Consider the following 16,637-nt stretch of genomic DNA (forward strand, 5'->3'; position numbering starts at 1 on the left):
GTAGATGAGAAAATGAACATGAGCCAGCAGTGTGCGCTTGCAGCCCAGAAAGCTAACCATATCCTGGGCTGCATCAAAAGCAGCATGACCAGCAGGTCAAAGGAGGTGATCCTGCCCCTCCACTCTGCTCTTGTGAGACCTCACCTGGAGTATTGTGTGCAGTTCTGGTGTCCTCAACATAAAAAGGACATGGAACTGCTGGAACAAGTCCAGAGGAGGGCCACGAGGATGATCAGGGGATTGGAGCACCTTCCATACGAAGACAGGCTGAGAAAGTTTGGGCTGTTCAGCCTGGAGAAGAGAAGGCTGCGTGGGGACGTCATAGCAGCCTTCCAATATCTGAAGGGGGCCTGTAAGGATGCTGGGGAGGGACTCTTCATTAGGGACTGTAGTGATAGGACAAGGGGTAATGGGTTAAAACTTAAACAGGAGAAGTATAGACTGGATATAAGGAAGAAATTCTTTCCTGTTAGGGTGGTGAGGCACTGGAATGGGTTGCCCAGGGAAGCCGTGAATGCTCCATCCCTGGCAGTGTTCAAGGCCAGGTTGGACAGAGTCTTGGGTGACATGGTTTAGTGTGAGGTGTTTTTGCCCATGGCAGGGGTGCTGGAACTAGATGATCTTAACGTCCTTTCCAACCCTAACTATTCTATGATTCTATAACACCTTTAAGAGCTTTAATTTTGATTTTCGTTATCTTTGTCCTTTAATCCTCAAAAATTCTGTTCATAAAACTACTGCCCTCAGAATTGTTGTAATAAGAAGCCTCTTGCTGAGTTTTACTTTTCAGGAACTTAGGTGTGATCTAGTTAAAATACCCAGAATAATGAGACAAAACTAATATCACAAGTCAGTGGGGATACTGCAAGCCAGTGCAGTATTTATTGCCAAGTCTTGTTTCACTCTCTGGAAAGTCTTTGATAGTTTTTGACCCCTAAGTTATGGATGAATGCTGACTAAGGAATTGTTAGGGATTCAGAAGGTTGTGTTTTGAGCAGTGCTGTTACCACATTATTGTGAAGACACATCTCAGTTATAATTTAAAAAATGTTGCAGACACAGAAAAATCTTCAAGAACTTTTGTTCTAACTCTATCCAGCAAAACCTGTAGACTGAAAGCCAGGGGCAATGGAGAAAAAACATACAACTGTCACTGGATGTAAACTAGCTGATGAATTCACACACTTGGCAAAGACCTTTTTGTTTGTTTTGAAAAGAACCATGCAATTTTCCCTCTCTTATGTTAAACCACAGAATATTTCTAGATGTGAATCCCCAAGCAGTTTTGGGACTAACTTCAGTATAATGACATGCAGTGGTCTATGAGAATAGTCGTAGCAGAAGCTGAAAGAGGAGCCTCCCACGCCAAGCAATAGAGAGAGCCCTTTTGCAGTTTTGAGTGCTCTCACGAGGAGCAGTGACTCCTTAGGTGGTCAAGGTGCATCTTTTTGGTTCCTTTTCCATAGAAGGATACTAGCACGGGCTACACATCTGCTTTCATACTCTCTGATTGCTTTGGTAGCACAAATATTGTGTTTTGTATTCTCTCAAAACGTCAGAGAATTTGACACCAGCCAGGATTTTTCCTTTTATTTTCATAAACATAAATACAAGATACTTTCAGGTTCTATAACCCAGCCTATGTTTACGATGTGATCTCTACTTCTGTGGAACAGTGTCTTCTTCTATGACTGGCTTAATTCCCTTCTGTGGCCAAGTTTGTTTCATTATTTGCCCAGATGTAATGAAGCAGGAATAAATACTGAAATAATGTGTGTGAGGGAGGGCTAACAGTAATAGCTAAGCCACTGAAAATGGTAGTGAGGAGCAGAAAAACTGTTTTTCTTTTATACCATAAATATTAGCTACAAGTAAAGAAAAAAAGGAAAAACTTACTTTGACAAATACTGCCCTGAAGTGATATTCCTTTCATCTGTGTCCATGCAGTTCATTGTACTTGGAATAAGAGCCAGTTCAGGTTGAATCATGGTGGCTGCTGCTACAGCTCTTGCTACCAGCTCCATTGCATCCTGTACGTAATGCTCGAAGACTGACTGTGTTGTCTTGCCGTGAGCAATGAGACCAAGTGGCAAACCTTCTGTCCTGAGTTCTTCCACATTCTGTGAATCCCCAATAATCCAGTGAAGTTCTGGAGGCATCACACCAAACTGGGTAGTTATTTCAAAAATCCTCCGTGTTTTTTCCATGTCACATCCAAACATCACCATGGTAGATGTTGTGTCTTTGATGCTCTCCAGGTAAAACTGTAAGTAGTTCAGCAGGTCGCTGGCTGAAGTGAGGTTTGCTGTGATGTTTATAATGGATCCCAGGTGGAACTTGGAGCTCTGTTGTGTGAGGAAGAGAAAATCTGTGATGTTCCACTCTTCCTGGCATAGCATCAGGCTGAAATTATACCAGTTGTTCATTGCAAGGATTGAGAAAGTGACATCAGCATCAGAACTTGGTGAGTTTTCTAAACTCATCTGCAGGTGAAGGGGATTCTGTAATTAAAAATATGGAAGAAAACTGATCAGAAATAAGCTGGACCCAAAGTCACTGAGTTTACTTAATTTTCATTCACTCACTTATCTCAAAGTAATTAACTGTCAATCAAGACAACTGGGTGAGAGACAGGGAAACTTATACCCACCCTGCTTAAATAGACTGTGATTCATGGGCTTCCTTGTCTACAGTCTGAGTCAACTGCAGTAATCACTCATGAGTCTGTTTCCAAGAATCTGTTTCTTTCAAACCATCAGTATCTTTGGATTTCTTGGCATTCTCTAGCAAAGATTTCCCTGCTCTCCTAACAGGGGTATGAAGAGGTATGCCCTTACAGTTCCAGTTCAACACTGGTGTTAATGTTCTAATTTAACAGATGCTGACAAGTTCTTTGGTAAACACTAAGAAAAATAAAAAAAGAGCCCTCAGTTCTTGTATGTTTGTTTTTTTGGGTTTGGTTTGGTTTTTTGTTTGGTTTTTGTTTTCTTTTTATTGTTTATTTTTTGTTTGTTTTTTTGTTTTGTTTGTTTCTTTTTTTTTGTTTTGTTTTGGATTTTGTTTCTGTTTGGTTTTTTTTTTTGTTTATTGGGGGCTTTTTTTTACACAGGCACAATTAGGTTTAACACATGAGTAAGCTAATTAAACAGATGACAGTCTACAATCAATGCACACCATGTACTGCCAATAAAACACAAAAAGATTGATTCTTCGGTAAAGGACAAGTTACTGAACACACAAGAGACTAAAATATGCAGACTTTGATTTCTGAGTTGGCAAATACTCAATAAATAAACATTCCCTAGCATTTCCATGTCATCAATGATAAAACGAAATTTAACCCATTATGTTTCCCAACACCACTGTCTTTTTCTCTTCCAGAAAAGGAAGAAAGATGCAAGTATAATTTATCTGTTCTCTTAAAGTAAATATGTCTTCCTTTCTTCTTATTATTTATTATTATCAGTTACTCTTATTCCTCCCTCTTCTCTGGTCCCAAATATAAAGTTAATTTAAAGTCTACAGATTTACCAAGGAAGCAAAAAATTAAAGAATCTAAGCAATTTCTGGCACGTTGCTACAAATAATTCTCTGCTCTACCAAAATGTCTCTAACATGCCTTCAACTAGCACCTTATATACTGTTTCAGCTCTTGGTTTCAGCTGAGAACTTGACAGTCTTTAGTGCAGCTTTGCTGAAAGTTATTTTACTTTATACTGGCATTTGATTCCAGCCATGAGACTATTCAAAAGTTGTGAATTATGAGTCCTGTTTCAGCACATCATTTGGTTTCTGAGATCTTAGTTGTGACTTTCTCTCAACATCTGTCTATATTCATGCTCCCTCAAATTATATCTTATCCTACACAGATACCTGTTTTTTATCTATCAATTAAATTACTAAACAATTAAGATTCATTTTTTTACATTTTCAGTACTTAACATGTTTTATATATGAGTGATCAAACCTTTGCTGTGCTTAAAGTTGGTATAAAATGCTGTCGTCTTGATTTTAGCAGTTCATTATAGGCTCCACTTTGTATGAATCTTAGAAATGTCCTTCTGAATACGGAATAATATGGTAATCACTCCATTTATACTAGTTTTACTAAAATAAAACCCTGGGGTCTCCGATATATATGGATAAGTGGAATTAGAAAAAAAGCCCTGAAGAGCTAAACACCATTTGTAAGCAGCAAGTTTTCACTGTGTTAATTTGTACTTACATTAACTCATCTTCTGTTTTACAGAGCAGATAATTTAAATTCAGAGTTTGATAAAGAGAATACTGTAACTGAAGTTGCTCTCAGCTGTACTTATTATTTCGGGTGTGGTACCTGTGGCCTTTTTTTACACAGATACACGAATAAACTAATTAAATAGATCTGTCTACAATCAATGCACATCATTTACTGCCAATAAGACACAAAAGGATTGACTCTTTGATAAAGGAGAAGTTACTGAACACACAAGAAGCTACCCTGTGAAGGCTCTGTGAGTTCTATGATGAAAAACATTGCCTGCTAATTAAAAAGTATTATTAATTAAAAAAAAGAATAAAGCAACATGCAAAGTATCTTGGTTTGGGAAGCTGATTTGAATAAATTACTCTGCAAACTGAATTGCAAAAGGTTTTTTCTGAGGTTATGTGATGAGCAGGTAAATCAACTCTAGTTTGTCTCTGCAAATAAACAGCAGCAGAAAGGATTTTCTTAGCGTCCTCTCTCTCCAAGATCAAGTAAAAGTATGAACACTTTCCACACAATGGTCTGCCTCCATTCAGCAAAGCTTTTCATGCCTGTTGGCTTAGTTAATTTGAAAGTTAGAAAAGAAATTAGCTATTTAGTATGCATAGAATATTTTACATATATAAATGATAGCACGCAACCTGACCATATCTGTATGAGGAAGAGCAATGGTCTTCACATTCAGAAGCATAACACCCCAAGCATATTTCTATAGCTACTACAGCATATGCACAGGTATAAAAAAAAAATCTGTGAGATATAGAAAACCAACCATGTACTGATGAGTGATAGCAGTTAGCAGTAACAGCTGTACTGTTGAATAAAACAGCCCCTGGAAACAAACTTAAGCATCTGTCTGCTTTTGGCACATGCCAATCAGCTTGCACATACTGTGTGCTAGTAGTTTGAGTCCTAGCAAATTTAAGGGCTCACTCCCAGTAGGCAGTATGAATAAGACTGCATGAAAACTGGCTATTTTACCTCCCAGATTTAGACCTTTGAAATCCTCTATGTCCTCATGCTAAACCCAGTGCACATGCACAGTTTACATATGCAAGACTGCTTGTCAACTGCACAGTTCTCCCCGTACTAAAACACTCTGAACTGATAAAGATACACAAAAGGTAAATATTACACCTTAGGGTCCCTGGGCATTACACTGGCTACAGAGCAAACACAGCACCAAGAACACATAGACCAGAGAAAGTGAAACTCAGCCTCAGGGCCAGAAAACTGGACATAACTTTACTCATCAGTACAAGTGAAAGCAGTTTCCATCTGATGTGGTAATTCTCAGATGCAGGGCTGGACTCTCCTAGAACACTGCAGCTATAGGCTAGTCCTCAGGAGCATTAGCTCCTGTCTTACACACAACATACCTGAAAGCATCAGTGTGGTTGAAAATACTTTTCTTGTGTTGAGATACTGCTCCTCACTGAATAGAGATGGATTTGGAGAGACCCGGCTTAGAATGAGCCTGCTTTAGAAGTGCTTCTTGGTGTGAAATCCTTTATGCTTCAGCTGTCACTTTAAAAAGCCCACAGTAGCATGTACTTGAGCACTTACCACAGTTGTGATTTATTAGCTGCTTAATTCTCTGTTAATGTGCTTGAAAGGTAAACATTCAGCCCTGAAAAACTACCAGTCTCTCTTCTTTGTTAAGTGTATTTGGACTCCAAACCTGTCTCCAGAATTTTTCTGATACAATAACATCAATAAATTCAGCCACTAGGCATTTGTCTTCTGCATAACTTTCAGCTAATTCTCAGTCCACCATATAAACACCCCCTGTAGAAGCTGGGGAGGAACAGCAATTAGTGTTTGTTTTGTACTGAAGCTCAGGGAAGTGGATGACTGATGGGCCATGTCAGTTTACATCTCAACTGAGAAGTCTCTCTGGCCTTATCCTGAGAGTGGCTGTTTGACTTCACTGCTTTTATATGCAAAAAAGATCCTTTGAGGAAAGATGTGTAGATGTTTGGAGATATTTGGATTTAATACCTTCTTAATTTTATTTTGAAAAGTTTATATCATTTGTAAGATGCAGTTGAACATATAGGCTCTGAAAAAAATTACACAGAATCACATGTGAGTATACAGCCTTTGATACTACAGTGTTCCTAATGTTTTTACATACTTTTATTGATTTCTCTTTCTTTAAAATAAACAATTACTGCTTTTTAATGGGAAACTTCTGAAAATTGTTTATTCCGCCATTCAGTAGTAATCGCCGAGACAGCATAATTTTACAGGATTGGCTTTTGGCAACAAATTGTAGTTCAGATGAGTATAACTTTGTACTTATCATGGAACAGAAGGTTTACAAGATGCTATCAGTGTATTGAAATGTGCCCATCCATCCATATACAAGGTTTTAGGCAAACTCCTTTGGAAATTAGCAAAGTTTGAGTATTTCAATGAAAGTGTCAACTCATACGGAAATTCAATTGCTTTGTTTAAATTTGACTTTAAGCTGTCATTAGAGATGGAATGACTCGCATCATTCAAATTCAAATTACACAAACAATTAAATGTAATCCAAATAATGTTACTTGTAATCTAATTTTAATAATGTGTTTTCATTTACATAGTGTTACTAGCAAGAACGTCTTGTGTGTCTATGAGAGTTTAATTTTTTATTGCATGACATTAGCTCCTGTTTTATAAACCATCCATGATCAAACTTCAGTGTTTACTGGGTGAAGAACAGGCCTAGAAACCATAATTTCTGGCTAATCGCCTTTGGATCAGATATGAACAGTCTTTCCACTGACTTTCAGTGGGCCTTGGACCAAGCCATTCATGGAATATTAAGCTTTATACGGTCTGATGTGTTTCAGTCCTGTACATCAGCAGAGACTGAAATGGATTACTTGCTTTTTGTATCCCATCCAGAGCAGCTTTACAGTTTCATTGCCTGAGACACCTGAAATAGTAGGTTCATTTAACAGCTGGAACATGATTTGCATTTCATTAATACAATATTTTTCAAGCTTCCATTTCAGTAGTCTGTAGTCCCATCCCTCTCATAAATCTTACGAGGATGAATGCCTGGAGCTGGACTGACCTACACCCTGAAGGATCTGGCCATTTATCTCCTCAACCAAATCTGTAATGCTAATTAGGCATGGTCATTGTGACATTTGACATCATGATAGCTTCATTAGCAGAATTAAAAGCATATATGTGAATATTCTTTTGCTAACTGTGTAAAAGTAAATATTACACAGAAAGTATTATTCCCTTCTGAGTTCCAGGGACAAAGGCAGTGCTTAAATATATATTTATGATAAGAAACACAAAAGAGAAAACAGACCATATAATTACATCAGAGAAAGCTCCACTGAAGAGAAAAAAAAACAAACACCAAAACAAAAACCTTCTGGCTTACAGTGCAATTGTGGGGACTCACAGCTTTACAGAGCTAAATGGCAGCTCTGAGCAAGCTGATGCCACAGCTTCAAAAACTAGGAAGATCCTTCTTCCAAGGTTGAAATTGCAAAATTTAGGCCTAAAACCCCAGCTCCCTAAAGGCTACAGGCCCACCTATTGTTTTCTTCTTGCCATGGTAAAAGATGCTACGAAATGTTTGGTTTTGCTTTTTAATTTCTGCCTTACTGCTGAAACTGCAATGTTTCCAGCAGGATTTTGTGTTGGCAGCTTACAGCCTGTGGGAACGACTTCGGATGGAGAGGTCCAGCCACCCTTGCTAACCAGCTGCACAGCTGCCCACTGTACAGTACCATATCCCAGTCACTGTACGGCTCGCCCGCCAACAAGAGAAGGAAGGTGTGTCTGCTCTAGCATGTCCACCTCCAGGCTGCAGTGAGATCTACTCTGCTCACGGTACACAATGTGGCCAGAAGGCCACATATCCACAGGTTCCCACAGCAGAGAGTGAAGCGTCCAGGTTTTCTTCTCAAAATCCATTCTGCAGCTTTTGTACCCTGGGGAAGGAAATCCCGCATCTGCTTTGGCCCAAAAAGAGGAGGATGACTTCATGAATTTCTCTTTTTTCCTGTTTTGCACATCTGTCTCTACATTGTTTGACCAAGACTGTAATCTGAAACAGGGTAAGTCCCCACACTAAAGGCTGTTTTTTGCAGGTGGTTGAAAAGCTTCTGAGAGACAAAAGCCAGATTAGACCAGCCAGTGTTATTCTGATTCCTGCAGCAAAAGAAGCCCGGTATTCATCCAGGCAACTCTCCTAAGCAGATCCTAAAAAGGCACTGGCTGTTTATTTTAAACACCACAAAACCACAAGAGTTAGATTAATCTAACTTAGTTTGTCCTGAAAATGGTTTGTCTTGTTAGACCAGACAGTCACAGCTTCAGGTTGCTTAGCATCTGTAATGCCTACATCCAAATACACCAAACTAATCTGAATACGTACAGCTCTCTACAAGGTCAAAGATGCAATATAAAATGTCAACTTTCAGATGTTCCTGGAAAGTAGACCCATTATTTATCTTCACAGTCACTTACAAGTTATCACAAGTAACACTCCCTCAAAAACTTCAAAGATGTTCTTTGCTCAAAGAGGAAAAAACCCCACATTTAAAGTTTGACAAAAAATATTTCATAGAGATGCCAAGACCCAAAATAGTTCTTCCTTCCTTCCATAAACTTTGCCATTATAGTTAAAAAAGGGAGATGGCTACTAATACAAATAGATCAGGGAGAGCTGCATTAATTCTCCATGATAGGCCTTCTCCCATCATTAAAATGGCAATGAGAAACTCCAGAGAACCACCTCTGCTCTGTGTAGCAGAGTAAATGGCAGAAAGAGGTGGCTGCATCCATGTTTGTGTCTCTTGCTCCCAAGTGCTACAGTATTGTAATCAATGTCTGCAAAGCTCTTGCAAATGTTTGGGTAAAAGGTGCCAGGAGATACCGAGTGTAAATATTAGCCACAGTGGACAGTTCGTTACTGCATGGTATTGTTTTGCAGAAGCTCAACACTGTTATGGAATCAGCTGTCACAAGTAAGTGAGCACTTGCCAGCAAGAGCAAGAGAATCTTGGTTAGCTCTACCCCGACTTTCTCTCTAATGTTATTTTGCAGTAACATTTCCTCATGCCTGGCGTCATCTAGGCTGCCATGTGAGCACAATTTCTCATTTGGTGTTCGTCTGCAGCTATCCCATTACAAGTCTTCCCACACTTGTAAAGGATGCAAATACAGTGGTTGTTCCATAGAAGCTTATCTTTTTGGGGTTCCTCTGAATGCCACTATAAGCCTGAATAATAAAAATTATTAAAATAAAATAGTGTTTAGAAGAATTTAATTATTTCCTTACAGAGAGATGGCAATCAACTATCTCAAAGCTCTTCAGCGTAATGTCTAGGGGCGTTCGTGTGCTCTTCTGTTGAGAAAAGCATCTCACAAAACATTTCCACCTCACTAACATTGGTGCTTTTCACATCCTGGCCATAAGTCAGAAGGGCTCTGTCTCAAAGCAACCCCAAAGCAGGCAGTCTGAGTTTCTCCACATGTATTATTCAGGCAACGCATAGCGAAAGAGCTTTCTTTCCCCAGTTTTTGGTTCATGAGGACAGGTAGTAATTCAGCTTTTGACAGCAGCAAAGCCAAAACCATGGTAGCACATGGAAGGAGACACTTGGGCTTGCTGAGATCTGCCTCCTTGGTTGTGGCACTCCTAACACCTGAGGTTGATGCAGGAAGACCCTGTCCTAAAAAAAAATCTTATAACACATCAGTGGTGCTGTTTTAACTTGAAGAAAACGATTTAAGTAGCTATCAGAGTGACTACTAACAATGCTAGATCAAGGATATAGGTCAGATTAGGCTGCAGTAATAAAACGTTACTTGGATTGCCAAATTCAAAGGCTGCTGAAAAAAACAAATGGGGTTGTATCAGGGATCCCTGGTGGTGCTATCACAAGATGACAGTAGAAGCCTTCCACTGCACGCACAGGATGGCACCAGAGGTGGAAGGACTAAAAATCACAACTCACCAACCTGCTGATCACTAGGAATTTGCCACCTTGAGAGCTGAGTAAAACTGGGTTTAGGGAGAGCAAAGAAAAAGTATCCCAAATGTAGTATGTGCCAGGTACCACAAATGTGGATGTAAGTTGGAACTGCAAAAAAATGAGGAATGGTCAAATAAATAACAGCAGACATACAGACTGCATTAACAAACATACAGAAATTACCAAAAACAAACCCAGAAAACGAACTCCTGCCATCAACACAAAATTTCTTCCGTTAGAGATCTTGGGGCACAGATGACTTGCCACCAACAACCCCCAACTCCTGAAAACATACACACACTTGCTCTGTCTCCCTAAAGATTTGTGATGCCAAGCTCAGGACACAGAGGTGCATGGAAGGGTGACACCAACATCTGAGAAAAGAAATACGGGAACTGTGTATATGGCAATTTGAATCATATCATTACTGAGAATGAGCTGCAGTACTTGGATAATTTGCCTGTGTTAGCATCATTGGGACCACTAATACTACTTTGACAAAACTGCTAGGAATTTAATTAGACTAACAATAAATTCTTGGCTTCCCATATAGAAAAGGTTTCTAAAGTTCACATTAACTGCTTGTGGTGTTTGCTCTGATGCCTTCCTCTTGAGGACTACCATTAACACAGCGAAAGAGCTGACAGGGAATTTGGCAATCAAGGCTGTAATTACAATGCACATTGCCAAGCACTGCTTTACACCGGACTCTTTGGCATGTCACTCCAGCCAGGCTCCTCAGCATAAAAGGCTGTTGCAATGACATTCCCATCTTTGCGCTGTTACAGCAAGATGGACATGTTGCAGTGTATCACTAGAAAATGCTACTTTTTCTCAAGCACAACAGGCTATGAATACACTTTCTGTATCACCTAGCTTTTTAGGCATAAACCAAATTCTCACAGAACAAGAACAAATTAATTCTGGAAGAAAGTACAGATTATAAGGAGAGGGGGTATGAAGAAGACTGGGGGGTATGGAGAATGATTCATGCTATGTAGCTAAAAGTCGTTCTACAAAAGCTGCTATTACCCATTCTGATCTCCTATGCAGCTTTTAATCCAAGTAGATTTTTATTAATCATTAACATCTGCAGCAAGGAATAAAATCTGGACCACCATTTTCACTCACCAATTACAGCACCCCTTGAAAGTGTCTTCAGCTCTTCCCGAGCACTTGCATTCCCCACACCCCCAGCAGCAGTACCCCTGTGTCTCATTATTTTTACAAATGACTGTGTGCCTACAAACAGGCTGTGCAATGCTATCTGGTGTTCGCAGCTCAGCAGAGTGAAACTAGGTCATTTGATCTTGTAGACAAATGGGGAAGGAAGTGGCAATTCAACAGAAAAACCTTCCCTGTTCATCCTGAGCCAATGTCATAGAACAGATTGAGAATGTGGTGTGCAGAGCTTTGCTGCTGCAGGCAGCACCTGGCACAGGACAGCCCTGCCTATTGCAAGGCACTGGGTGCTGCACCTTGAGGACAATGACCAGTGATCAAAAGTTAGCTTCTATATGGGTCCCTACATGTTGGAGAAGTACCTGCAGGTTGCACAACATGAAGTTATGCATGAAGTTACAAAGCATGTGCCATATGAAATTATGAAATGACAGCTGTAAACGGCAATATACAGTGGGAGAATTAATGCTGACCCATCTCCCGTTCCTCAGAAAGCCAGCATAAGCTCATCATCACATCTGCTTCGGCTGTGCCTTGCTCCAGGCATGTTTCACAGGATTAACTTCACCTACAGGTGCATTTTGTTCTATATTGATTTCTCTTATGAATGAAAGCTGAGAATTAACCTTTCAAAGACTGATCTCTTAACTCTATTAAATGAGGCCAGGGTTGATTAAGTTAGCTCATCTTTCTGAAGCTAGACACCTAAATCATGGCTTTATGGTGAATTCTTTTATGTACTTGCTTGGCTTAAAATCAGGCACAGAATTTAAATATCTTCACTTGAGATCTCTTATTTAGTACACCAACGATTTAATTAGAGAGATAGAAAATTAGAAGAGTTACAATTGGCTCTCAGGGCAGAGAGTGCACAGGGGTTAAAAAAATAGGAAAAACAAACAAAGAAACAAACAAACACCTCTTTCAAAAACAAACACAGTCAGCAGGGAGCTGAGAGGGGGGACGGGCGATCGGGACATGCCATCCCGAGTGGCTGTGAAATGCCACTGCTGCCCACCCGAAGTCCATGATGCTGCCCCACCGGCTGGGGTAGGAGAGTCTCACTCTGCACAGGCATCCTCACCTCACTGGGCGCCTTTCACTAATTGCATCAGGTGGGGAACCTACTTTCCTCAGCAGGAAGCAGTTTGTTTGCATAAGAAGCAGTTCAAGGGTAAGTGCCGTTCAATATCTGCAGTTGCTGCAGGAGGAAAAAATAAACAAACTTGGGGGTGTGATGTTCGTTAGCTCCTCAGCTGCAGATTTACTATCTTTCAACAGAGGAAAAGAATGTGTCTTTTGAAAATGCAGCAAAGCTTAACGGCTTATATTCACTATAATTTTTTAATCACTGCTCCCCACTTTTCTTTCCCAATCCTGATACCTGTCAATAAAAAAAACCCCAAACCAACCCACCCCCCAAAAAAAACCAACTACACAATTTAGAAGTTTGCAGCAGAGTTTGCAAATTGCTTTTCTGGGCATGCAAAACACAGAATAAGGCTGATCCTGTAATCAGGAGGCGCCTACCTCACGCCCCCAAAAGCAGAAGCATTTGAGTTTCCAACAAAGCACATAGCATCTACCCACAAAGTGTGTGACTGTGCAGAGCCCGTTACCAAGGCACACAGAGAGAGAAGGAGGAGGAGGAGGAGAAAGGGGCTCTGGCTGGTTGTCAAACACAAAAAACAAGCTGTATGGTTTAAAATCCCTGCCTCCTCTTGTCTCTTGTTTTTGAGCAAACCCCTATCAGTAAAATGGGGATAACCCCCTCCGCAGTGTCCCTGGAGGCACGGATCACCACCACATTAGGGCCAGGCTTCGTACTCCTTTGTGAAATTGCTCTCCATCTTTCTGCTCATCTTAAGGCTTAGAGCTAGATAAATACTTCACACCCTTTTACACAGGGAGGGGTCACAGTGGAAAAAGGAAAACAAACAAAAAAAGAAATAGGTCACAGGACTTCGAGAATATACTAAGATTTTGCCAGAAGCAGAATCTAAGGGCTCAAATCTCCCATTCCTTCCAGTGCTAGACACAGCTGCTTCAACAGATAAAGAATGTGGAAAACAACAAAAAGTGATTTATTTTATGGGTTACTGTTAAATAATTTTGGCATTTATTCCATTGCAATACTCATGGTGCACTGGTCTGTCTGTCCAGACTAGTGTTACCCATCCCACCGATACTTGTCTCATCAGGACCCCAGGTCTGCAAGCATTTGGGCAATATGACTTCCTCATTATTTTTAAGTGGATAAGTAACTTTCTAATTACTCATTGTATTCCAGAAGAGTCTTGGGTACAGAGTTATGAAACAAGGCCTTACTGTAGTAGGTACTTCAGAGCGCAGAAAGTGGCTTACAGCAAGTATTGTGAAAAGGGTTGGGAGAACTTATCAAAAATCACCACCTAGGTCTGTTTCATCCTTTGATTGATAATATGATAGATCGTTAATATTTACAGCTTCTGGTTGTGACTCAATCTTCTGCTCTCCTCTTAATGCTTGAGAGAAAATACACAATACCATCACCTCTCTACTATGCACAAATACTTGCATAGATTACTGCTACCAGGTTTTCTCTTCTTCTGCACCTAGCTTGGACACTTAGATCAACAATTAAGTGATTGCACAGAGCTTGTAAATCACTATAAAACATGAATTATACTTAATCATTCCTTTGTACTGTGTTTGGGCTCTGTGGAGGTAATTTGATAATTCACAGGTTTCAAGTACTGTGTCGAACCATATGCATGTGAGAGGGGGCACAGAACAAAGACAAATATGTGACCATACGAACTAGGAAAAACAGCATGCCATGCTTGATAGGACCATCTGGCTGTACTGAAGATTCATATTGCTGTCTGACACCATCCCTCGCCAGAAAATAGCACTAATCACAGGACACCGGCACTGGACAAATGAATGTAATTCTCTTTTCTTTTGGCTCTGCCTGTGGCAAGTGCGGCTGGTGCCAGTATCACACTGTCAGGAGAAGCTCATCAGCCTTCCCTTTCTTGCTGCAATTGCATAGAAGCACTGTATGGATAAACAACTACTGGTGGCAATGAACCCCAGTAACTGCCCGGGACACAGCAGCTCCACCATGAAAAGAGAGCTTTTTGCCTTGCAGCCTTCCCTTCCTTTTTGTTATGCGGCTAGTGCTCAGTGAGCAGCCTGGGGGCAAGCTCTGCAACAGAGGCCAGCTTCACACTGCTAGTGGGGCTGGAGAGCTGCTTAAACTGCACAGAGTTAAAAAAAACTGGAAATACATACACATCAAAGAAATACAGGATCTTCTCTTGTTAATGAGAAACTCAACAGCAGATGGACAAAAATAACTCAGTGCACTGCTCTTACTAGCAGTTCGTTGATGGGGAAGTTTAATATACTATTACCCTTACAGAAAAAAATAATAGCTGGACAAATTATTGTGATGGAATTTAATACCAAATGTACTTCATTGTAAATAAAGTATTTAATCCTATCTATTTACGCAAAATCTTATTTGTACAGCTGTCTTACTTTTCTGGAAGGGGAAAGGGAAAAAACTGTTGTAGAAGACTAATAGGGTTTGCCTTATTAATCTGCTAAGGGGTTGTTCATGAGAAAATAACAAAAGCAGTAGCAACAACTTAACAGGCTGGATGTTACTCATGAGAAAAATGCTTTGAAGCATGGAAATGAGGGGAAAGGCCTTTACAAATCTAGTTTTCTTTTTGATACAGGCTCTACCATTTTCTGCTGAAATTCCTGGTCATTTCCACCGCCTATGTATCCCCCTCTTTTAAAATATATCTCCTCCTTAAAGTTATTTAGGGTTTGTGCAACTCTGTGACAGCTGAAAACCACTACGCTCGTTGCAAAGCACCAGTTACCCAAGTACATTGGGCATTCAATTTATTTTTTAAGAGCTTTGTGCTTTAGGATCTGCTAGGGATGCACAGAAGGTTCTCAGATACTTCAAACCAAATGCATCAATAAACCCCTGTCTGTGCTTCAGCTTCCTACAGGCATACAAGACATTTTCTTCCTCACAGCTCAGCTTTTCCTGCCCTGGCCCACATGATGATGCACATGGATGCTATGCTCTCTCTAGGCCAGCTCTTTAATCCTGACGTCAGCAGGTAGCTGATGAGTGACTGCAGCTGATGAAAAAGCCCTCAGCTCCTGACAACAAACTCTATGAGTGTTTTGACGCAGTCTGCAGCCAGACCAATATCCCTGTAGGTAGGCTGGATGCAGCTGAGGCAAATAATATCTTATTGGTGTAGCTGCAAATTTGAAAATATCAGATGTATTAATGGATCTGCCTGAATACGACTGCCTCTTGTGCACTTTGTGGCTTGTAAACTCTAAAAACACAGCAGCTGTGACTTGCTTTAAATGGCACCTCATTCACCATCCTTCCTACAGCTTTCGCCAGTCCAGCATTACAGACTAACATCACAGACAAGCCTAGCACTACCAGTTCCATGGACTAGAAAAAAATGATGCCATTTATGAACTTAACAAACAAGACTGAAGTTACGAGTTTAATGATTTGGGAGCCAGCTTTAAGTTATGCAAAATACATTGAGTTAGGTATTCACAAAATTGCTTCAGCATAATTGTTGGCACGTGGATTGTTTGCAAACAGCTAGCACAAACTACTTAGCGTTAATCATTTGTTCTGTGACATAGTTAGTCATGTACTATTTCTGCTTCTTGAGTGGGTGATTGTATCCTCTTAAAGGAGAGGGTAAGAACCAGCGAAAATGAAGTGCGCCCTGGGAGTGCAACATGGATATGCGCTTATGAAAGCGTCATGTCTCACTAATCTCAGCAAGATGTTTGCATCTATCTATTTCCATGCAAATAATCCGCAATGACTCTGCAGAGTCTGTTGAACCAAGCCTGGGGACAAGGAATACACATCGACTATTTCTGGTGCTGCTGATTCTTTTTAACTCTCTGAACAAGGGGAAGTGTTGCAGAGGAGTAGCTAATTCCCCCAGACAACCTGGAAGGAAGTGATGACAGACCATCGCTCCTATGAGTCTGGCAAGAACATACAATCAAAGCTGCTGTCTCTCTCTGCAGGAAATGGTACTGCTTCACGGAGAGAGACCCTACAACAATAACAACAACAAAAATATCACAAAAAAAATCATACTCCCTGAAGAAATAGTAATGTATTTTTAATTCTTTCCCCATTTCAGTTTGCTCTGTTT

General features: G+C 40.3%; 1 protein-coding gene across 2 annotated transcripts in view; it reads right to left on the reverse strand.

Moving 5' to 3' along the window:
* GRIN3A (glutamate ionotropic receptor NMDA type subunit 3A) overlaps positions 1-16,637 on the reverse strand; it is a 74,890-nt gene that overhangs the window by 40,902 nt on the left and 17,351 nt on the right. For both annotated transcript variants that reach the window (XM_065661151.1, XM_065661152.1), the window contains exon 2: positions 1,897-2,501. In XM_065661151.1, the coding sequence (XP_065517223.1) occupies positions 1,897-2,501 (605 nt within the window). The remainder of the gene's footprint in view (positions 1-1,896; positions 2,502-16,637) is intronic.

This window comes from Lathamus discolor, chromosome Z (genome assembly GCF_037157495.1).
Source record: "Lathamus discolor isolate bLatDis1 chromosome Z, bLatDis1.hap1, whole genome shotgun sequence".
Classification (NCBI taxonomy): domain Eukaryota; kingdom Metazoa; phylum Chordata; class Aves; order Psittaciformes; family Psittacidae; genus Lathamus; species Lathamus discolor.